Source organism: Rhynchophorus ferrugineus, unplaced genomic scaffold (genome assembly GCF_030347505.1).
Source record: "Rhynchophorus ferrugineus isolate W39M unplaced genomic scaffold, kcgeb_rfMv2 rfM4, whole genome shotgun sequence".
NCBI lineage: Eukaryota > Metazoa > Arthropoda > Insecta > Coleoptera > Curculionidae > Rhynchophorus > Rhynchophorus ferrugineus.
Genome location: NW_027472583.1, coordinates 41,323,456 through 41,347,316, shown reverse-complemented (window position 1 = coordinate 41,347,316; position 23,861 = coordinate 41,323,456). Strand labels below are relative to the sequence as shown.

General features: G+C 32.6%; 1 protein-coding gene across 2 annotated transcripts in view; it reads right to left on the bottom strand.

Annotated features, from left to right (window-relative positions):
- The window catches only part of LOC143195774 (uncharacterized), a 55,592-nt gene that overhangs the window by 8,518 nt on the left and 23,213 nt on the right, over positions 1–23,861 (bottom strand). The window contains exons 9-15 of one of the 2 annotated variants that reach the window (XM_076403217.1): positions 23,685–23,794; positions 14,700–14,956; positions 14,276–14,644; positions 13,874–14,218; positions 10,709–11,073; positions 982–1,128; positions 757–918 (exon numbers count right to left, since the gene is read on the bottom strand). In XM_076403217.1, the coding sequence (XP_076259332.1) occupies positions 757–918; positions 982–1,128; positions 10,709–11,073; positions 13,874–14,218; positions 14,276–14,644; positions 14,700–14,956; positions 23,685–23,794 (1,755 nt within the window). The remainder of the gene's footprint in view (positions 1–756; positions 919–981; positions 1,129–10,708; positions 11,074–13,873; positions 14,219–14,275; positions 14,645–14,699; positions 14,957–23,684; positions 23,795–23,861) is intronic. The other variant, XM_076403218.1, reaches the window with a different exon arrangement.

Genomic DNA, 23,861 nt, shown 5'->3' with positions numbered 1-23,861 from the left:
GTTATAGGGTCAGAAATACCATTCGGTTATTTTTCAAATTTAAATTTGTTCTTTTCACCCCAATTTCTAAAAAGCGATACTGCTTCTGTTGAAGGTAACAACTGCTTCTTCATATATTAAAAATAAATGACCTTAATTTATTGCCTTAATAAATTTTCCTAGTTCTAGCTATTTATTTTTAATATAGGGGAATATAAAAACGAAATATTATTAGTTCAGTTATTTCATATCGACAGTTATATATAGAAATTTAAGTGTTTTCATGTGTGTGCTTGGATAGTTAAAAAAGGGTTTTGCATTATTTCCGCGTAGAAAATCATTGTTCAAATATATTTTTTTATTGTAGATACAAAATGTGTTTTTGTATTGTTTCTGCGTGGTAAATTATCGGCTTTAGTACGTAATGGTTAAGTAATGGCGGTTTATTTAATTAATTCGTTAAAACAGACGAGTAAGCATAATTTGTAAAATAAGCAGTGAAATGCTATCAAATATTATAGATTGTGGATCATGTATTAAGGAAGGAAAAATTGACAAAATTCTAAAACAATTTATGAGAATATTAGAAATTGTATTTATTCGTAGATTGAAATGATAAAAGATGAATTTATGGATTAATATTCAATTCATTTTATACAATAAAACATTAAATCTAAGAAAAGTCTATCAATTTTAATTCGCTATTCCAGAATTTTATTGTAATTTGAAATAATAAATTGTATTAATTAATAATAAAATTAATATATATCGAAAAACCTGATTGGAATGGGTTCATAAGGGCAGTTTGGTATGCCACAAGATGGTAGTGGCTGTAAATATGGACATAACGGATCTATACAAGGAGTTTTCTTACTCTTTTTCTTGGAGTAAGGACAACCTGGTTGAATGCAGACCTTTTCCTTTTGTTTTTTTGCTTTCCTGCGTCAAGAAGAAATTAATTAGGTGGTTCACCGTGTAAACTGTCTTTATTAATTTGCATACTTTCGTTTCTTCCTTTCAGGACATTCTTCATTAGAACACACGCTGTTCTGTTCCTGAGGGCAGGAATCTTGTTCTTTATCTTTCGTCTTCATCTTTATGTAATCAGCGTATGGGCATTCGGGATTTGAACATACACTTTCTGAGGAGCTAGAATAATTATATATTATATTACAGTTATACTGTGTTGTCAAGAAAATAATTTCAATGTTGTAGTGTAATTTTTTTTTGATAACATCTTTATTAGATATGTCTAGTATAATCTTAATTATAAATTAATTTATTACTACATTTTATTTGTATTTGGATTAATTCACAAGCAAGACTATTGCGAGATAACTACATCAATATGAATTCCTCAATTATAAAATTATAATAACTTAAGCTATAGTTATAATCTATAACTATAACTAAAGGTATACCCTTTATATAAATTAGTATGATTTGGCTAGCTTCAATCTTCTGATTTCCTGCGCGTTGTCCAGTAGTTTTATTGCTTTGACGTTAGTATGATTTAGTAATATTGTTTCGTATTTTAAGGCAAAATCTTGTATAACTTCGCAAATCCATTTGATTTTCAGGTCATCCTGCAGTTCTTTGTTGGTTACGTAGTGATAGGTGATAGGTTACTTAAAAATTTGTTCTGCTTGCAGATTAATACCAAATTCCAAACCCCATCAAAAGCTTGTGAGACATCCAGGAATATTGCAGGGCAGTATTTCTTTCCCTCAAACACCTTTTCAATATCCGCAGTTACTCTGTGCACTTGATCTATTGTTGACTGGTGATTTCGAAAACCAAACTGGAAATCTGGTATTATTACAAGATGTTTAACATGTTTAAATATTAGTTTCTTAAATAATTTTGATATTGCAGATAGCAGCGAAATAGGCCTGTAAGATTCGACTTGTTCTGTGGGTTTGTCAGGTTTTTTGGGCATAATTATTTGTGCCACTTTAAAGCATTCAGGAACATGCTTTAGTCTTAAACAGGCATTCAATATATATAAATATGATGATTGTTTTTCGTGACAGTTCTCTCAATAATCCAGGTGAAATGTCATCTATTCCAGGTACCCTTGATGTTATCAATTTCAGTGGCAACTTCCAATGGAGAAATTAGATTTAGATTTACATTGGGCTTGAAATATGTTAGCTAAGTATTGTGCGAACAATTCAGCTTTTGCATCGTTGCGTCGAACCCATTCATTTCCATCATTTTTAATTGGCGGTATTCGAATAATTGGTCTATTAAATCCTCCAGTTGCTTTCCATAGTGAATAATATATATCTGCTTCTGGGCTTAGTTCACTTACATATTTTTGAAAGAAATTATGTTTATATTCTTTGATATTTTGATTCGTCTGTTTACTAATTCTATTAAAAGTTGTTTTGTAGCATTTCTGATTCTCTCCCATACTTTTCTAGCTTTACGTGTTTCTTTTATCATTTCTCTAATTTCGAGGGGGTAAATTACTTCATATTCTGATTTTTCTGATTTCTCTCTTGTTATTGGCGTAGCATCTTTTGCAGCTGACCGAATTTGTTCAATTATATTTTTGGTTTGTTGCTCAAGATCATCTATAATTTAGTCTTATTAGTAATAATCTGAATTTGTCTTAGTCAGTATATTTGTTGATAAGATTAGGCTTTTGTCATCAGTTAGTTCGCACAAGCTTTCGGTACTAATTTGATTTATTGAGATGCCTTTTGAAATGTAGAAATTTAGCAGGTCTTTATTACTGTCTGTGGGCCAGTAAGTGATGTCTTGGTGGACAGTATACAGTACCAATATTTATTTCCGCTCTGATTGTTTCGATACTAATTATCGTAACTTTCTTCATTTTTAATCTCCTCTTGTTCGAAATGTTGTATATTTTGTTTAATTATTACAGCTGTTCGTTCGAGCCCGTTCGCTGGGGTGTAGTATCCAGTAAGCATCATAACCCCGTATTTTCATGTAGTTTTTTAGAAAAATGTGTTTCCGATATTTTTTTTTATTACTCTTTGTGAGTCCACAATCTGCCCTATTGGCAATAAGTATTTCTTATGTCTATATTATATATACATGGCATGTAGCAAATCACTTCATAAAGCAATCTTCTGTATAAAATATAATCTTAATTAATTAGTCTTATTCTAAAGTCTACATATGTCCAGTAATCAGATCAGATGGTGTTAAACGTTTTAGTCTACGCACTTCACTATCACGTCGCATATTTAGCTGATTAGCGAGTACATTGGGATGCACAGACACTCTTTCGAAGTACTTCACACAAACACGTTGAATTACACTCGTTATAGGTTCTAGAGGAATATCGCGTTGTATCACTTTATTTGAAATATAGTACGGAGCGTCAACAATGGCACGCAACACCTTATTTTGGAACCGTTGAATGATGGATATATTAGATTTGCTAGCGGTACCCCATAGTTGGATTCCATATGCCTAAATGGGCTTGAGTATAGACTCATACAGCAATACCTTGTTATCTAATGATAACTTGGATTTGCGCCCGATAAGCTAATACATTAGATATAATTTTAGTCCCAGTTGTTTCCATTTAGAGAGTATGTGCCTCTTCCAGGTTAGGCGTCGATCTAAGTGCATACGAATGTTCGTATGCCAATTAAATAAAATATTAAAATATTAAATAATTAAAAGTTAAATATCTATTTAACATGCTCTGCTTGGGGGAGTTGACGATGATTGATATTCAGTAGTTATTTTGTGTTGTGGTGGGCAGATCAGCCGTATACAGAAGATACAGTACTGGACCCAGTACACTACCTTGCGGAACTCCTGAACATATGGGATTTAATTCGGTATGTTCATCGCCTTGATGTACAATAAAATGTCTATCAGTGAGATACGATTTTAGTAACTGATAGTCCGGATGAGGGAGAAGTTTCTTTAGTTTAACCTGCAAGCCCGTATGCCATATTTTGTCAATAGTTTGAGATATGTCTAGAAAAGCAGATGAACAATATCTTTTGGCATTTAGATCAGCGTTTATTTTGTTTAGAAGTCTATGAACTTATTCTATAGTCCCATTCTTATTGCGAAAGCCAAACTGATGTTCTGGAATAATTTTTCTTTTTTCTATTATTTAGCTTTTTTATGTATAATTTCTCGAAAACTTTCGAGATTATCGGTAATAAACTTATAGGTCGGTAGGAGGTCACATCTTCTGGTATTTTTCCTGGTTTAAGAATCATTAATATTTTAGCTACTTTTCAGATACTAGGGAAGTAATTAATTCGTAGCATAGCATTAAATATAAATGTTAATAGTTTTATACCCTTTTCTGATAGTTCTTTTAAAATTTTACCAGTAATTAAGTCATAACCAGGAGCTTTTTTAATATTAATCTCTCTCATTATTGTTTGTTTAACTTTTTTGACCGTTAATTTCTCGTATGGTAAATACATTTGAAATGGCGAATCCAAAAAGCTAGTAATTTTATTTTCCTCATCTTTATGTAGCTGAGACTGGAAAGGTTTAAAAACATTTTTTAAGTGTTTTGAGAAAATGTCGGCCTTCTCTTTATTGCTTCTCGCACAATTATTTTCGTTTGTTTTAATAGGTGGGTTATGCTGCTGGGATCTCCTAAGCTTTTTTGTTGCTTTCCACAACGAATAGTCTGTAGCCTCAGTTGATGTCAAGTTTTCTAGGTATTCTTGAATGCCTTGGTTTTGTTCAATTTGGGTTAGTTTTTCAGCTCTTTTATTGCCCTATTAAATTTTCTTTTATTCTCTTCAATCCTTTGCTGTTGCCAATTTCGTCGTAACTTTCTTCCTTCTGCTATCTTTTTCTGTATTGTACATGATATATGTGTATTTTTTCTTGGAAATGTTTCATTGTTAGGAGTCGCGGAGTATGCATGACTCCTGTATATTTTTTGTAATGTTTATTATTTCTATGTAACGGTAAGTTTAGAGAGATGTTTCGGGCTAAGTTTTCTCTATATGAGGGCCAGTTAGTTCTATTATTGCACAGAGAAGGGGGTTTATCTTTGATGGTAATTTTTGAAGAAATTGTTACTATTATTGGTGAATGATCAGAAGACAGGTCGAAACATGATTCTGCATGACACTTTTTTTATCAATATTTTTTATAATACAGAAGTCTATTGTATCTGATTTTTTAATTCTGTCTGAAGGCCAATATGTTGGTTCGCCAGTAGAGATATGTTTTAAGTTATCTGTCTTTATTGCTTTTAGCAGTTCTCTCCCTTTTGAGGTTATTATTCTTGAACCCCACATTAAATATCTTGCATTATAATCTCCTCCGGCTATAAATCTATTACCTAACGTACTGAACAATTCTTGAAATTGTTCTGCCTTGTTGTTATGTTTGGGTGGGCAATAAATCGCAGAAATTGTTAATGGTCCATGGACTTCCTCTATGGTTATAGTGGTGGCTTGCAGGTAGTATTTGCGGAATTGTTCTTTTTCGAAATGTTTTTTTTATCATCTGGAATTATTATGGTTGTATTTCATGTGCTTCATCATCAGGGTGATTTGTATGATAAAGTTTATGTTTAGGAATTTTCAAATAATGTTTGTCCGTAAAGTGTGTTTCGGAAACCATCATAACGTCAATATTTCATTCAGTTACGAACATTTTTAGTTCCCTGACGTGTTGTTGGTGCCCATTGACATTCCAGACGGCGATTTTGTAGCTATTGGTTTCAGGCATTAGGCAAGTTTGCTGACGACGGTTGTGAGTAGACAATCATCGTATTCATATGATCCATTAGTTTGGCCATCATTTGGTTTTCTAATCTAGAGATGTTGCTAGTTTCAGTAGGTTGAGATGTCGTCTCTCGATTTTGTGCTGAACCATTTTCAACCATTTGGGCATAACTTATGTTATGTCTGGTTGACTTTGTCTGGTGGGTAGACTGGTTGGTGTGGATTCTTTTTGTTGCTGTTGATGCCTTTTTTCTCTTAAGGCAGGATAGAGTTTCTGTTGTAGTTGCTTGTGAACTGCGCAACCCTTGTAGTTCGCTGGATGATTTCCGTTACAGTTAGCACATTTCACTTTTTCATCGCGAACTTTACGAGTACAATCTCCTGTTTTGTATTCTCCTGCACATTTTACGCATCTATATGATTTGCGACAGTAAATCTTTGTGTGCCCGTGCGCTTGACACCTCGTGCATTGTGGTATAATTCTTTTTATATGTGGTGGTTCGCATTTAATAATATTATTTTCCAATTTGGTGATTTCATACACCGCCTTATTATTTCCATTAGGTTTTATATCAATATAAAACATAGGCAGAGGTTTTTTTGTCGTGCGATGTCGTATATTGTGAACATTTACGACCTCGTGGCCTTTTTCAGCTAGTGCTACCTTGATGGTGTTAAAGTCCGTCCCGTGATGTAATCCTTTTAACACGAATTTAAATGTTCTCTCGGATTTTGGCCTGAATGTATGGTATTGGGTGTTTCTTTCATCTAATTCTTTTACAAGAACTTTAAAGTGAACCGCTTTGGACAATTGGATTTTAATTGTTTCATAGTTCACTATTTTAATTGTGTAGTTCGTAGTAATGGTTGGAAAGCACGATTTACTTCACTTTGGCTTGACCGTTTCACCGTACCCCGTATCTGGGAATTCTTTGAAACCGTTAAATAAAATATATCCTTCATAATATAAACTGATTAGTGTATTAGACCCCTGATCAATCTCTGTAATTCGCCTTTTAACCTTATCAATAGACTGCTATATAACTATGTCATTGAAGTGTTTTCTTCTTTAGTTTGTAGAATTACTCCAAATTTGGCGGTGCTAAATTGGGCTGTTATGGAATGATATGATTTATGTTTTTTGAAGAAAGAGTCGCGATGAACCTAGGCGAGAAGAACTTTATGCATCGGCGTGGAAATAAGTTTCTATGTTGAAGAAATAGAGTGGTTAAACAGCGTAAAAACTATCGAGGAATAAGTAACCTACAAATAGCTTGCAAAGAAATAAACTCAGAAGAACAGGCAGAAATTAGACCGAACCACTATTGTGTATTGTGTACACTCTTCTTCATTTTGAGTACCTGGACGTCGAAAATGTTCCAATAAAAATTATTAATTGTCTTCAGGCATTCTACAATGGTTGTATTAGCTGCGTGAAAGTGCAAAATTATTTGTCAAATGCATATGACATCCAAATTGTTATTCTTCAAATAGATGTTGTCTCTCCATTGCTTTTAACCAAAACACTATACATTGATTTTTATTCTTTAGAAGCAGTTTCGGTGGAATTAAAATATTACTAACACTTTTTTATGGGAAATCTAAAGCACCACAGTAAATGCATGAAATTTTGAACTATTTTAAGCTTATCTGCTTAGCTTAAGTACAGCATATCTGCATATTTCTAATATTTTTACCGTTCTAAAGCAGTATCTAGCGCCAGGACCTCCTTACACTCCTAAGCAAATCTGGGCAAAATACATGCCTGCATGTTTTAGTTAAAATACATTTAAGTTTTAATAATTAAGTTATTATTAAAATACTGCCCAAGCGCTACTTTCATTACATATACGCTGAAAACAACTTCCAGTAGCTTTCCACACCCAATTATCCACTTTCTAATTCATTTTCATTACAACGCCGATAGAACACGAATAAAAATATGATTAGGTGTCATGAGCTCAGTCGCAAGATTTTCATTGCCAAAAGAATGAATATAAAAATTAACAGATTCCTATAAAAGTTAACAGCCTGCTCTGCGGAGTATTATAGCATTGGGAACTATACTTTTTAAACTACAATATCTATAATATTAGCTATAGTATCATTAAATAGGTTAATACAATTTTTAATAGATCTTTTTAATATAGCGTATGTACAGTACTGTATATACTGATTTTCCGTTCAATAGAAAGGACAGTTTTTTTTGTACGCCGCAGCTTGTTCACCGCAATCATGTATATTAAATTTTTCATTTAATATCGATTTTTAGTCAGTCTTGATGGACAAACACGTATTATAGATGGTTATATAGAAACATTATGGGGGTCAATTCTTTATTTTCATGTGAATTTTGTTCTTAAATATGATACCAATTAGACGTACTTAACTTCGGTCGCGGAACTTGCGATATTGTAAGTTAAATATATCTACGAGCAAGTCAAACCCTCGAGCACGGCAAACCGTGAAATCCTTGTTAAAATCAACGCTTTTGCAGTTATAGGAGCATCTAAGAAAGCTAATTCGCCAGTTCACTATCTTCATAAGCGTATTGTAGATATGCAAAATCCTTGATTTAAAAGCGGAACGTTTCTTTGAACGGTTTCTCTCAATGTCATGCACTCCTATTGGATTTAGCCTCTCAACTCTTGATTAAATGTTGAGCATTGGGCATCCTGATTATGTAAGGATTATTATTAGTGGCGATTCCTGACAATAATGTCAAGGATTTCTGCAATATTTGCAAAATAACCTATTTTTTTAAATACATTTCGTCCATCTTACTTTCTTTTCTGTTCGCAAATTTGGTAACTTTTTTTGCTTTTTCACTTTGCCATTAAAATGTCTACTTGAGAGATAAACTGTTAGACAGTTAGACAGCATGGAAAGAGCTGTTAAACGATCATCGGTTAGATCACTAGCTAGAATTTCTGAGAAACGTTTTGATACGCTTTAGTGTTGGAAATACCTTTCGGCCTTTGATGTTGTCATGGGAGTTGTTACCACGATTTCTAATAATTGTATGGTCTCCTTCAACGTATCTCCTAGATTATTTGCTAGTAAAAATGTTAGTAGAGGTGGTACACCATTTAATATTCTGTAATCATTTCTTGAATAAATAACTGACGGTTCAGTTTGCTATCGTTTTTTATCAAGTGTGAGATAAAAGGCACATACGGAAGTGAGTTTATTCTCAGGAAATTTATCGCAGTACTCTCCAAAGTATCCCGAAAAGAAAGGTGACGCAACCACTAGATTGCTCTTTAAAATGAAATTGATCTTTTGCACAATTTATTATAACATCACACATCTCTAAAGCAGAAATTCGGTGATCAAATTTACTACTGCCTGGTTGCGTTCATATTCTGGTGGTTCATTACTTTTTATCTTTGATCGTTTATTAATGATGTTGTCAATATTACTTCGAACTTGCATAATACTGCGTTCAAAATTATCAATAACATCTCTTATTCCAATAGGTTCGATTTTTCTTTGCTGCAGTTGGTTAAAAAGGAGATTTACGTAGGGCATCACATGATTGAACAATATATTCACTGTCCACAATTTTGTTCAATACTTGTACTCGTTGGGGTGAATTATTAATTTTAAAATCCAGGAATGTCCTGTAGATTGCCAAAAAATACACAAACTTGCTTATCTGTGGAAGCATCTTTAGACATAATCAAATTTATTTGGCTCGTATAACAGTGTACATAGTGAATAAAGGGATTTTTTTTAATTAGTGCTTGAACGCCCACATGTTTGGCATCATCGCTTTCCCATCATAACTTTGTGCGATCAGTTTGTAGGACGAATTTTGAATTAAAGGATTCATAACACTTAAAACTGTTTAGAAACACAAGAAACACATATTCTGCATCTTATTTTTCAGGAACGAATTAGTTCGAAAAACGCTCTATTGACTCACGATCGCGAATAGATCAAAACATAACTATCAATTGAGAATTTGCAGCAACATCAGTTGTTTCGACCATCATGGTCGGCAAAAAATGTAAGAAATATTAATTTCCCTAATTATTTGTTCATAATTAACATCAAGCATACACTATAACACATCGTTCTGTATTTCTTTGAAGGTACATTTAAATACTGAAGCATACTTTAGTTGTTCACTTAGAGTTGCATCTAGTTTAGCCGAAATATCCCCGGATTCTGGGAAGTATCGCTCTCATCATGACCCCGAAGAACCAATTCAAACGCTTCACAAAATTTAATGCAATTTATAATTTTTGATAGAAAATAGCTATCCTTTGATACATTTTCATTAGGTCTCTATATATTTTTCCAATACGTAGAATCTAATTGAGCCATAATAATAGTTGACCCTAATAATGCAAATTTCATACAATTATGAAGATGTCTTTTATTTTTAAATTTAAGATCGGTGACTCTTATTTGCATCCAAGCTTTATCGTCACCAACAAGTAAGCAGGGAAAATAGTACAGAAAATAGCAAGAAATAGTATTTTTAAATAAATATCTGAGTTAAATTTACTTTACCCTTTAGTTGGACCATATTGCTCAATAATAATATACGGTAAAGGTCTACATTTTTATTTAAATTTCAACTTTTCTTGGTAAGAATATTTAAAAAATTTCTTCACGTTAGTTAAAAAGCACTACCATAGTCACAGTTATTGCTACTACACATGATAGTGTTAGTTGGCAGTTACTTCCATGGCAGTTTCCACTTCGATTGCAGTTTTTTATTATTTATTATAACAAAAACTCGCGAATGCTAAGTGGGATCTGTTGTTTAGTATGCAATAGAAAATATCATAGCATTTTAGTGAGATTACATAATTATTTCTTGGGAGCTTCTTTAGTTTTTTTTACTCTGCAACACTGCAGCGGTTATAGATATAGAAAATCATCATCATTATTTATTTACTTGCCAGAAAACACAACAATATTGCGCAGCCGAATGTGAGATCACAACATTATATTTACATTCGAGAAATTAGTGGTTTATAGTATTCAAACAATAATTATATACTTTTGAAACAGCTCACCTTTGTTTTTTCTTGTTTCCTTTTAATTCGGCGTAAGTACACTGAGGATTCGAACATAAGCTACTTTCATCGGCATCTTCCTTCTTTTTATCCTTCAATTCGCCTTTCTGGTTATAGCGACAGTCTGAACTGTCACACGTCTCTGTGTCTTGCTTTTTACCACATTCCTTTCCTTTTGCCTTTTCCTTCTTGTTATAGGGACACTCGGGATTTTTGCAATGCCCCGTCTCCTTTTCTCCTACTTTATCTTTGGGTTGTTTAGATTTCGTGGTTTTCTTCTTTGTAGATGGGCATTTTGGATTGCTGCACACACTCTCATTGTCGGATGATGATTCCGAACATTTAGGTTGCTGTACTGGTTTATTCTGAACGTGTAGTAAGATTATTTAATGGGATTATTCAATTTAAAACCATAGTCTGCTCAATAAAACACTGACCTTACGTCATCAAAATTTAAGACACCAAAACGTTGCAATGTTGGTGCATCTACTTTTAGTTCTAGCTCATTTTGACTTTGATATATAACAAAATTGTAATCTGAATGAAATAATGAAACAAAAATAATGTTATCAAGTATGATTTATTTTAACATTATACTTTATCTAATGCTTATATTATTGAAGGTTTTAAACAACAATAGTGTTTGTTATTGTTTAGATTAAACCAACTAAACAATAGTTTAGTAGGTTAGAATTGTTTTATTATATTTACATTGAACTCTTTCCCATATTATTTACATTTATTTACGTATATTTACAGGGTAGATTTCTAGGCGTTTTTTTATGTATTTATATTTTCTGGACGGCTAATTCAACTAATTAACAAATATATATCCAGGTATTTTGCTTTCTTTAGGGAACATATTTACCTCTTTATGTTTAGATATTGTTTCCTTCCTTGCAGTATTTCCTTGTAAAGTCATTTTTAGTTTGTGTTATTAATTTTTACTTCTTTACTATGAGTGTGTCCTTAATACATTAGCCATATTTGCATGATAGTTAGTATGCGTCCTCTGCTCATACATTAGAAGGAAATGTACATTCTGAACAAGTACATGCATATCTATGACATAAAATTTCCATACTTCAGTCTTGGCCATTGTTAGCATTGGATTATAATCCCGCATCTAGTTCATTCAATTACTGTCACTTTCTTAGTCTATTTAAGTTGATAACTAAGCTGTTAATTTCCAATTTATCCAACACCTGTTCACGGTTCCATCATTTGTCAATTTCTTCTTTAGTGTGTCTGATAGAGTTTATACAACTGAAGGTGTTATTGTAGACAATGATTTTTCTTATATATCTAGAGAGTTGCCTGGTTGTATATCCTTCTCGTTCTTCATGGCAAAATAATTCTTTGAAACACAAATAATTCTATTGGATTGAATATTCAGTCATATTCAGTTCTTTTTCTTCACATGCGGCCGTTTTTCGCCTTTCAAACGATCCAATAAGGCTATGTAATATTCGCTGTTGATAATCCTTCCCTTTTCAAGGTTGCTAATGAAAATTATTCCATGCGCATCCCAAAATACAGACGCCATAACCTTGCCAGCCAACTGTTGCGTTTTCCCACGCTTTAGAGCGAGTTCATCGTGTGTAGTCTACTCGGATGACTGTCGATTGAACTTCGGAGTGAAATGATGGTGCCATGTTTCATTCATTGTCACATATCGACGCAAAAACTCGGGTTAGTTATGCTCGATCATCTTTTCCGACAACACTGCTCCGAATCAGCAACTGGTCGTTGTTTTTGGTCAAAAGTGTGCTTGCGCGGCACCCACTTTGCACAGATCTTCTTCTGATACCCAAATATTCGTGAATTATATGATGTACACGTTCTATTGATATATTTAGAGTGTCTGCTATTTCATTCAATTTCAATTTACGGTAATTCAAAATCATTTTGTGGATTTTTTAAATGTTTTCGTTGGTAACAACCTCTTTTGGGCGTCCACTGCGTTCACCGTTTTTGGTGCCCATTTCACCACGTTTAAACTTAGCGTACCAATCCTTGATGGTTGATTTTTCTGGGGCAGTGTCCGGATACTCGGCATCAAGCCAAATTTTTTAAATTTTGTCTATGATAGTCGTCCGCGGTTGATGTTTTACTAACTCTGCGCTAGATATGAAACTATTCCTATTCACAGCATGACGAATAATAAATTTGCAATGAGTTATTAAAAATATTAGGACTAACAGCACTTTTTCCATCAACTTTTGTTGTCTTTACACTGTTAGTATTATCGCCCTTGTATGAATAGCCCAACGTTCTATTTTGGAATATCCATGTTTCATCTATATATACTAGTTCAAATAACAAGTATTCCTTGATTTTATTATTTGCTTTCAAAAATTAAATTATTTTAAAAGCAATATGAAAGTTTCATTGGATCTCTTCCCGGGTTATCTTTACACCATTTAAATCTTATGTTTCCCAACAGCTCTATATCTCTCAAAGAGCTGCATATGTTTAAGTTTTTGTATGGATACTTTCCAGGTTAACAATTTCTCTATTTCTGTGTTAAATATGGTTATATTGAGAAAATGACTGACGATTTTGGGAGCCAACATCAAGGTGAGCATGATTCGTCACATGCTTCATATAAAAACAGTTTTCCTTTGGTGAATCCAATATTATATGGTTTTTAATTTTTTGAAAGATTTTAGTAGTATTGTTACTAAAATCATATTTATAATATTCAGCGCAGCTGCAACACAAAAACCGCAGCAACTTAATATTTAATAGTATCAATATTTACCTCTTCAACGCATTTTACTGGCAAGAGTAGGACTTCATTATCTCGTTTCTGTTCAAAGTAACTAATTAAAGAGGCCAAATAATTAAAAGGAACACTGACTATCTAATGGCTTTGGTGTTAGATAACAAGTTTATCAAAACATGCAAAGCGTTAAAACCACATTTTCCGGTTTATAACCTGTAATTATTATCTCTAAAGTGTTGAAGAATTTTTAGATTTTACGTTTGATAATCAGATGAATTTCATAGGCTGCATTTATAGCATGTTCGGATGCATCAGTATATCTTTTTGCTAGAATTAAATGAGAATAAAATATTGCGTGATTTTAAAACGAATTTACAATCTGTTATATGACGTGATGACGTGAGTTCACTGTTATTTTGAATAGACTACAGATGTACCTCTATTACAGGGCATGGCCTTAACGTAAAAGGACACGTTGGCACAGAATAACTGGGTCTGGGTTTCGCGAATGGACAAGAGGGGTTATTACAAGGTTCCATTTTCGACTTTTTTTCCTTCCTCTTCTTTTTTCTCGCTTTCTTGGCATTTTCTTTCATAGTGTATGGACATTCTGGATTTCCGCAATCTTGATTGTCTCTTTTCAATAATCCATCGCTAGTTTTCTTTTTGGGTTCGTTGATAACATTCTTTTTAGTTTGTGAACATCCGTCATTTTTATTTAAATTGTCAGTTGTGCTTGATGTTGATTCTGAACATTCTGGGCACATTTGTTTTTGTTTCTTCTGAAATTGATGGAAGAGATAGAAATCGTAATGAATCTGAATTAACTTGATATTTACCTGTGCCAAAGGACAAGGTGTCATGGCAAATGGACAAGTTGGTACGGAACAAGGATTTGGCAGAGCATAAGGGCAGGAAGGGTTATTACACGATTTCGAGTCTTTACTTTTAGATTTGCGCTCTTTCTTTTTCTTGTTCTTTTTCTTCTTTTTTGGCTGTTGTGTGCATTCCTTCTTTTTATAGGGACACTCTGGATTCCGACAATCTTGAAATTCTCCTTTAAATTTTGGATCATCGATAGGATCATTTATTTGTTTTGTCTCATTTTTGCTCGCATATGGACATTCTGGATTGTCACATAAACTGTCCTCACTTGTTGTTGTTGTCTCTAAACATTTTGGACATACTATTTCTTGTTTTGGTTGTTTCTGAAATTGTTTAAAACATTAAGAAATATAATTAATTCGCTTCGATTTGTTTTACCTCCTTTAAAGGACATGGCTGTGAAGCAAATGGACAGGTTGGTGCAGGACAAGGGCCAGGCAAGGAGTAAGGACAAGTTGGACTGCCACAAGGACCTTTTTTTAAATCCTTTGTTTTAAATTTCTTTAAGGGAGCGGGTAAGAAAGGACAATTCATATTTTTGCACGGCCCTTTTGGTAATGGTTCTGGACAATCCCAGTGAATAGGAGGAAGAGGAGGTTCCAATGGATATTTACAATGGGGATCACCACAATTTCCTAGAATTGTTGATTTAAAATTGCAAAACTTGTACTGACGTCTCAACATTACTTTAAAAATAAATAATTAATTGTTAAATCAAAATAAAAATTTTAGGTACGAAAATGGGATATTAAAATAGTAGTGTAAAATGTTTAGTTTTACTATTTACGAATTAATTCGAAAATTGGATAACTGGGTGTATATTTTTATTTTATATTTTTAAATTATTTTATATAAACATCTGCGTCATTTTACAAATTAGAAAACAAATTCAACTAATTGATAACAGGATCACTTCTTAACGGTATAGAAATTCCATTTGCCAACACAGCCAAATACCTTGGCATGATGCTGGTTGCCAAGCTTAATATAGATGGATGGAGCATATAAAAAACAAACTCGACAAACAAATGTTTCAAAATAAAATGCTGAAAAGTACTGTGAATGTTAAAACAGGAAAATTAATTGTTAGTTGTTTACTATGTCAATAACTAAGTTAATAATAATTAAAAATAGCCAAGTAATGAAATTTATTCGTTAGTCTCGTTAAAATTCAAGACCGGGTGGATTGATTTTGGCTGATTTTGGTTTTAAAATATTTGTAGAAGTTCAGAAGAGATTTATGTGGTGACTTTATTTGTTGATATGGAATAATTACGAGGAAATATTAAAAACAAGAATTTTTTTATCTCACACAGTCTTACTATTACAAGTGTTTCATTCTCACAAAGTATCGACATTTGTGTTGATTGTCTAATATTTATGGATGTATTTGTGTACACGTACATGTATTTTGGAACATGCTGTATACTGATTAAAATTACCTTAAACTATAATGACCACGCGCTACATTGTCAAACCACAATCAAAATATATAATGTACTAAATATTAAAGATAATTTCTCGATACCCAGCATTTAATAATTTACCATGATTTATATTTCATACAAATCGAGGTATATTAAATAGGTATATCCATTTGATAACGTGAAAATAAAGTGAATAATAATGACATATATATGATATAACAACTAGCTAGCTAGCGGTATTTTCGAACCTTATTCTAATTATCATTAAGTAAATATTTATTCAGAATATAGAATAAAGTTGAAATAAGTAGTGACAGTTTATGGTACATAACTACATACAGAGTTAACATATATTATTATTGGCATATCTTATTATTTACCTGTAATTCTAGTACGTGAATATTTTTTTCATTTTACTATTAACAATACGAAGGGCAAGACGACCTGAATTAGGTCGTCAAAGTCAATCAAAATCACGTGCTAGTGACCGTACTGATGACCAAAGAGGGACTGAAAAGGATAATAGTCATATTGGTTTGTCATACTTGTGCTTGAGAGTACTGGAAATAAACCGGATAGGCTTAGAATGCAACGGGTTCGTCCACATTAAACACAATAACAACGAGTACGACATAATGAAATTTAGCGATTCTGCAGACGCAGAGCCCCTATGACCCTAGAACGAGTAGCATGCTATTACGATCCGAAAACAGATCAGTTACAATTGGAGAAATGGGAATAGTTTGTCAGTATCGTAGGGCATTAAAATGTAGTGATGAATATGTTGTTTTATGTTATGCCGGTGGAAAAGTAAAACAAAGGGGAAATGATTCTACCACTATCACTTCAGTGCCAACATTCAAAAATATAATGGTTGTCTTCAAATAATATCGTGTGGCACAACGCATTTAGTAAAAGACATTTTCAAGGTTTTGTACCATAAATTTTTTAAATAATTTTTCCGTTAACAGAGTTAATAAAATCTTAAACATTTGCAGGATACAATTGCAAATTTACCACCTATTGGGAGCGATTTTACCACTGCCAGATGCAAATACAATGTATACAAATGTATTTTATGAAAATCCGAATGCGGAAATCGATTAGCGTGAAGCGAAATATTGTTCAAAAAGTACAAATATTTCTTTAATAGAGCAATGATGTAGCAAAAATTCATAATATTATCACCAGATCTGACAACGCCCTGGTGGCTTTATAATAAGTGGCTGTTATATTGTTGGAGATAATGTGCAAGATAGATAGGTGTTGCGAAGTTCATCGGGTCATCTAGTAACTAATGCATTTATATTAATTTATATACAAATTTATTAATGATGATGATTAAAACTATATATGTATAAATATTACATGAAAAACATATATTATATCAAATATTCTTATAATTTATGATGAAAATAACATAAAAATCTGGGCGTTGTTCATTATATTAAAATACTGCGTGAATTCGATAATGTTTTTAAACAGTACTGCCATTTAGGGCAATTTCATCAAAAATAAAACTCTTATTTAGCATCTTTTCTGTTCATCTCATTTAGAATCACTAATTTGGAAAATGAAGTAATCCAATTATCTAATTTTTCATGTTTATAATTATATTATAAATAAATATAAATTTCAAATTATACTGCACTTTATTCAATAAAACCAAACCAATAACCCCAAAAAATTATTAATTAATTAATTAATCATAATAGTTTTATTAATTAAATAATATCTCAGTGATATTACTAAAAATTATAATCTGAATCAATATGATACAGATTTGAATTAATAAATTCAATCAGGAATAATTATATATTTTTTTATTAATTACATCTTACATTAGATTTGCTTAGTTCAATCTTAATTTACAATTAATTAATTTTTTTGATGTCTTATTGTAACCCCATATTTGTACACCATAGGTCCAAATTGGCATTGGCATTATGATTGACTGATAAACCAATATTTTTGATTTTAGGTCAAGTTAGGAATATATTCTCTCTCTAAAATCTGCTCTGCTTTTGTCTAACCCGATGTTTCCAGTTTAACCTACCATCGAGATATATTTCAAGGTACTTGGTTGACTCTGTTTGAGGAATAGAGCATTATTCATATGATATAATTAGGTTTCTGTCATGTCGATGTAACGCAAAATTAACATGGTCAGATTTGGAATTATTGAACTGTATTTTCCAGTCTCTAGTCCCTTGGTAGAGATTTTGTTGACCGCTACTTGTACCTTTTTTATAGTCTTAGACAGAGATACATTTTTGCCATAATAAATGTGCCGTCGGCATATGGAGCAGATATAGGAGTGGTCCAAAGACACTACCCTGTGGAACTCAGCCGAAATAGGTTTAAGAATGCCCCTTCGTGCGATACTTCAAATTTTCTTTCGAAAGAATATGATTCCAGCAATAGACAGTAATTCCGTGGTAGCAATTTGCTTATTCGTTATATTAATCTCAAATGCAATACCCAGTCAAAAGTTTGTGAGACGTCCAGGATTATTGAAGGGCAGTATTTCTTTTCTTCGAGTACCTTTTCAACAACCGCTATTACTCTGTGCAGTTGATCGATTGTTGAGTGGTGATTTCGAATTCCAAACTGGAAATCTGGTACTTCTATAAATGGTCTAACACGGTAATTCGTTCTAATAGCAGTTTCTCAAATAACTTTGATATCGCAGGTAGAGGTGTATTACACCTATAAGATCCAACTTGTTCTGCTGTTTTTTAAGCATAATTATTGGAGCAAACCTACGACTTTCTGCAAGCACTATTCAGTCTCAAACAGGCATTAAATATATATTTCAACATGATTATTTATTTTCGTGCCAGCTCTTTCAATAACCCAGGTGAATTAACATCTAATTAGTTCCAGGAGCCTTTTTAGTATTGAGGTTATCAAGTTCTGTGGCAACTTCGATTGGAAAAATCAGATTTACAGCTACATCGGGTTGATAAACAGGATTTATGTCTATTGTAGATCATTCGGTTAGAATACGTTAGATAAATGTTCTGCGAAAAATCCAGATTTTTCATCGTTGCCTCGAACCAATTCATTTTGATCATTTTTAACAGAGGGTACTCTAATAATTGGTCTTTTTAATCAATTTCGGAAAAGGAGGAGCTTCTATGTTCGGCTGTATATCTTTTTTTTAATGTATGTTCGCCCAATCTCCGTCAATTGTGGGCCGATTTAAAAAACACAATTGTTCGAAAGAGTGCATTTGCGAAGTGGTCCCATTAGAATCAAGTCAAGATCTGATGAAATAATCACTAATCAATAATTGTGTATAATGTTATTGCTGCACTGATGTGACGGAAAAGCGGAATTAGTTCAGTGTAATAGCCATTCCGTTTGCTTTTTGAAAACCAAATCAGGATCTGTTTGGAGGAAGGGAGGTAAAAGTTTTTACATTTTGTTTATCTAAAATAATCGGATATTAGGGTATAATATTATTGCCGAGTTGATGTGACGGAAAATCGGAAGTCGTCCTGTGCAAAAGTCATTGTTTGCTTTTTAAGCACTAACTATATTACATTATCATTACAAGATCTCATAGAAGCACAGTTACTTCTGTGGTGTTATCGATACAGCGTTTAGCTCCCAATCGGAGGTCGCGGGTTCAAATCCCGGCGGGTCAATAACCTTTTGGTGTTGTTTGGTTAGAATATTTGTCAAATCACCTAGTCTAGGTAGCGGACCATGGGACCTGAAGCGCTCCTTATTTTCAATCCTTGTTTCTTTATTCTTATTTTTCCTCATTCAGTCTGCATTATTCCTTTACTTGGCCTATCCATAATAACTAATATTAAATAAAAAACTGCGTAATTTATAGAGTAAAAATCTAATACTAAATAGAGAAAAATAAAATACTTTTAACAACAAAATTGAACCGACCGAATCATTGCAATAACTAAATAAAAATAAACAAAAACCTTATTTAACCTATTTACTACACGTAGTTTTGATACTACTATACACATACTTTAGCTTAATACCTACCTAAACCTATTTATCTATTTACAACATTGTTTTAACTACTACCAACTGACTATTTTGACACTTGGAATGGGCCCCGAGCCCAAAAATATACAATAATAATAATAATTTTGTGACTTACACAAAAAATTTAATTACCAACTGAACAAATCTAAATTAATATAACTTTGGGTTCGGCATTCTTATTATATTTCGAAGCAACTCTGTTTCTTTAATGTTTAGATTTGTTTGACTACTTATTCTATTAAATATTGTTTTGTCTACAGCTTTTCTGGTTCTGTGTCATGTTTTGTTGTTCCTACCTTATAAATCTAAATGTGTCCTAGTTAATCAATTTCTTGGACTTCTCTGTCTTTTTAGAATTGTTGCGCTTAGCGTTAATCCCGGAGTGTGATCAAATGATAGTTCGCACAAGTTCTCGATTTGTATTTGATTAGATGAAATGCCTTTCGAAATGTAAAAGTCCAGTAGGTTAGCCACTTTATTAATATATGTGGGCCAGTAAGTGGGTTCACGCCCGGAATGATACTTACAATTAGTGATATTTATTGCTGCTAGTAATTCGTTTCTTTTTCCAGGTGTTATTAATCGTGAACCCCAAGCTGTATGTTTAACATTAAAGCCCCCTCCAATAATGAATGCTAGGCCTAATTTTAAAACTGAATCTCTGTATTGTTTTTGTGTTACTTCGTATCTTGGTGGTCCTTATAGATTCTGTGTTGATTTCAGCGCCGTTCTTTTCAAATCTAACTATCGTAGCTAACTAACGTATCGTATGCTAACTACATTTCTTCTTCTTTTATGTCGTCTTGATGGAAATGCTGTATATTTTGTTTTATTATTAGAGATGTTCCGTCTAGAGTACGCTCTGTCACGTGTACTGTCCAGTATGCATCATAACCTCATATTTTAATGTATTTTTGAAGAATTATTAGTTTCCGATATGAAAATTATATCTATATTACTTGTACTCAGAAACAGTTCTAGTTCACGGACTCGCTGGTTTAGCCCATTTGCGTTCCATGGTATAATAATTCTTAAAACGAATTACTCATTTCTGTTTTTCATTAACTTGTTTTGGGATTTTTCTAATTTTACTACCCTGTTTGCTAACAGAATGAAATTGTGTTTGAAATTCACTGAGCAATTTCATTATGTCCATGAGGGTTAGCTTGTTGGTTACAGATTCCTGATTTTTTACTTTAATTAGCTTATTATTAGATATTTTGTAGTATCTATATTTTGCCATAGAAATCTAGATTTTTATTTTCAATGGCAGATGGCTTTGCAGAGTTTTGAGCATTGTCGAGTTACCTTCGCTCTACAGCTGTAATTTTATATCTGCAGAAGTTCTTTTATTTTCCTCTGGTATACTACATACCCTTTATATCTGACAGGGTATCATTATTCGCTGCATAAAGCATATGTTTCAACACTATTGCTTCGCTTTCTATATTGACTTGTGCGATGTTTGTCAGCACACTTCACGCATCTAGGTTCCCTACTGCAGGAACTTTTAGTATCTACGAGGTGTTGACAATTTGTGACAAATCCTTTTGTTGTTCTCATTTTGTACCAAATCGGCGTAAAACAGCGGGAAGGCCTAATAAGTTTTCCGCTATTGCGTTTATCGTTTTTTCACCATAGGCATAACAGTCGTAATTTTATGTTCGTGAGTCTCTAGTTCGCAATTTATATCATCCTGACTTGTTGGCGGTAGTCCCCTAATAATTACTTTGTACTACTTATCGCTTTTTAATTGATATGTGTGGAATTCGAGTTTATTGAATGGATTATCCGTCGTCTCTTTATTATGTTCCAATTGAATCAGATGTTTCTTTATAGTTCGATAATCTGTTTTCTTTGTAGAAGTAACGTTAAGGTCATTATTTGACAGATTTTTGAACTGTACTTGGTTAGTGGCTACTCCTTTTATTTGTGTTTGGAATTGATTAAAATTACCAATACTACCTACCTTAATTGGGTTAGGCAGAAATATATCTTCTTGCTTTTTTTTATGTTCTGAACGATATTTCCTGGATTTTTCCTTACCAGCGGAGAATCCTCTTTTTTTCACTTCTGTCCATTCCAGTTGTTTGCTTACCACTCGGTCTAGGTCTTGGTCGGTGAAATACTCTTCTCTTAATTTTCTTGATGACTCCTCAATGTTTTTTGACGGAACTTGCATATGCAATCACATATATACAGCTCATTACTTAGATCTAACAAATTTTAGTTTAATTTCTCATTGATTGCTTTTGACAGATTGTTTTCATTCATAATTGCAGTTGGATCCATTGTGTTTGATATTTGTACGTATTTTTAAAATAGTCCTTGTTTTCACTGTCCTAGTATTATAAGAAACTTGGAACGTTCTTTATTTCGCGGCACGTATTCAGTTTAATTTAAGCTGACCGTGTCGCCGTAACGCGTACATACGAACTCTTTGAGATCGTTAACTAAAAGTAGACCGTAATTAAATACAGATGTACTTTTTTATATTTCTAGAGAGTTGTTCTCGAGAAGGGAAAAACACGTATTGACTCTACGAGGGTTGAGACCGAACTGAATAAATATTATGCAACCCTAAATTATTATTATACAATCAGAAATTCTTTTGTAGTGAGCTCTCTTATGTTCCACCAAATTTACTAATTGTTTATACTAATGTTGATGTATATATTAGCACTATGCTTTGGTACACCAGTTCAAAAGGCCTCTGAATTCGGGTATGGATCGTTGAGATACAGGTTTGTTTCGATATCGACTTCGTGAAAAAATCGCTTATTACTCTGGCTAATTTTTTTAATAGTTTACTTATAGCCATATGTGTTTAAAGACGTGCTTGTACATTGCTAGATTATTGTATATTGACAGGGCAGATTTTTTCCAAATAGCCAATACATTATTCTGTTAATGATATATAGCTCTTTTTTCTTTCATTAACATCATTCCTAAATATTTCATTGTATTAGCATATGATTTGTTTTGTTTCTAGACATATTAAGTCTAATTAAAACTGATTCTCTTTTGCTTGGTTCAATTGTTCTATGAAAAAATTGTATCTGGGATTTTATTTATATTTACAGCTTTGCTTTATAATTATTGTAAGTTAGTAGACTGCGTTATATTCAAGCTATAAGTTATATATTATATAATGCTTTGATATATTTTTGTTAATTTCTGCATTATATGTTGGAAAGTAATATGAATAGAATTATTTCGATTTTGTTTCTGCCCTGCATTTGCTCCAACTCTTGTTATTTCCTAATATTTCAGTTCAAAATATGTTTTCTGATGCCTTTTTGTTTCTATTTTTGCAATTATTTTTTATGTGGCTTGCTGGATGCCACCTTGAGCAGTGTACATACTTTGTTTGATATTGTTTTGATTTACCAATACTCTATAAAAATATTTATTAATCCACTGTTTGATGTTTACCATTACTACTAACATATCGTGGTGTCATAGTAGAGTTAAACGAAACATTTTGATTATGTCTGCCAATATATCAGGTATGTCATGATATATAAATTAATTCGTTATATCTAAATAAGAAAATATTATGAATATATTAAGTTGCTGTGTCGTTTATTTTAATTTGGGAATTTATAGCAACGTTTTCCCATCTCATAGAATATCTGATCTGGCTCTAGACGATGAAATAATATATTTGATAGGTATATTTAAAAGATATATAGTATTTCGACAAAAAGTAAAAGCATTGAGCGGCATGAGTGTGTATTTGGATTTGAACTCGCGCGGGTGTCACTAGGGTTATGTCACTAGGGTCTCGTTACTACATTATCAAATTGGAAAAATGTAGATATTATTGCTAAGCAAAATTTCAAAAATATAAGTTTAAAATAAATCTATTGGTCGTATTAAAGCATTCGAGAATGACATGATAATAAAAAAGACTCACTTCCTAGAGCTGGTGGCAAGAACTGGAGTTCTAGTTCAGCGTCGTCATCAACTAGTCCTAGTTTATATTTGGTGTAGGCGCATTTAGGGGAGCCACAACCTGCTGGATATCTAAAGGGAAATAACTCAAGTTTCTATATGTTTATACTAAAAATATTCATCGTGTTTTGAAAATGAC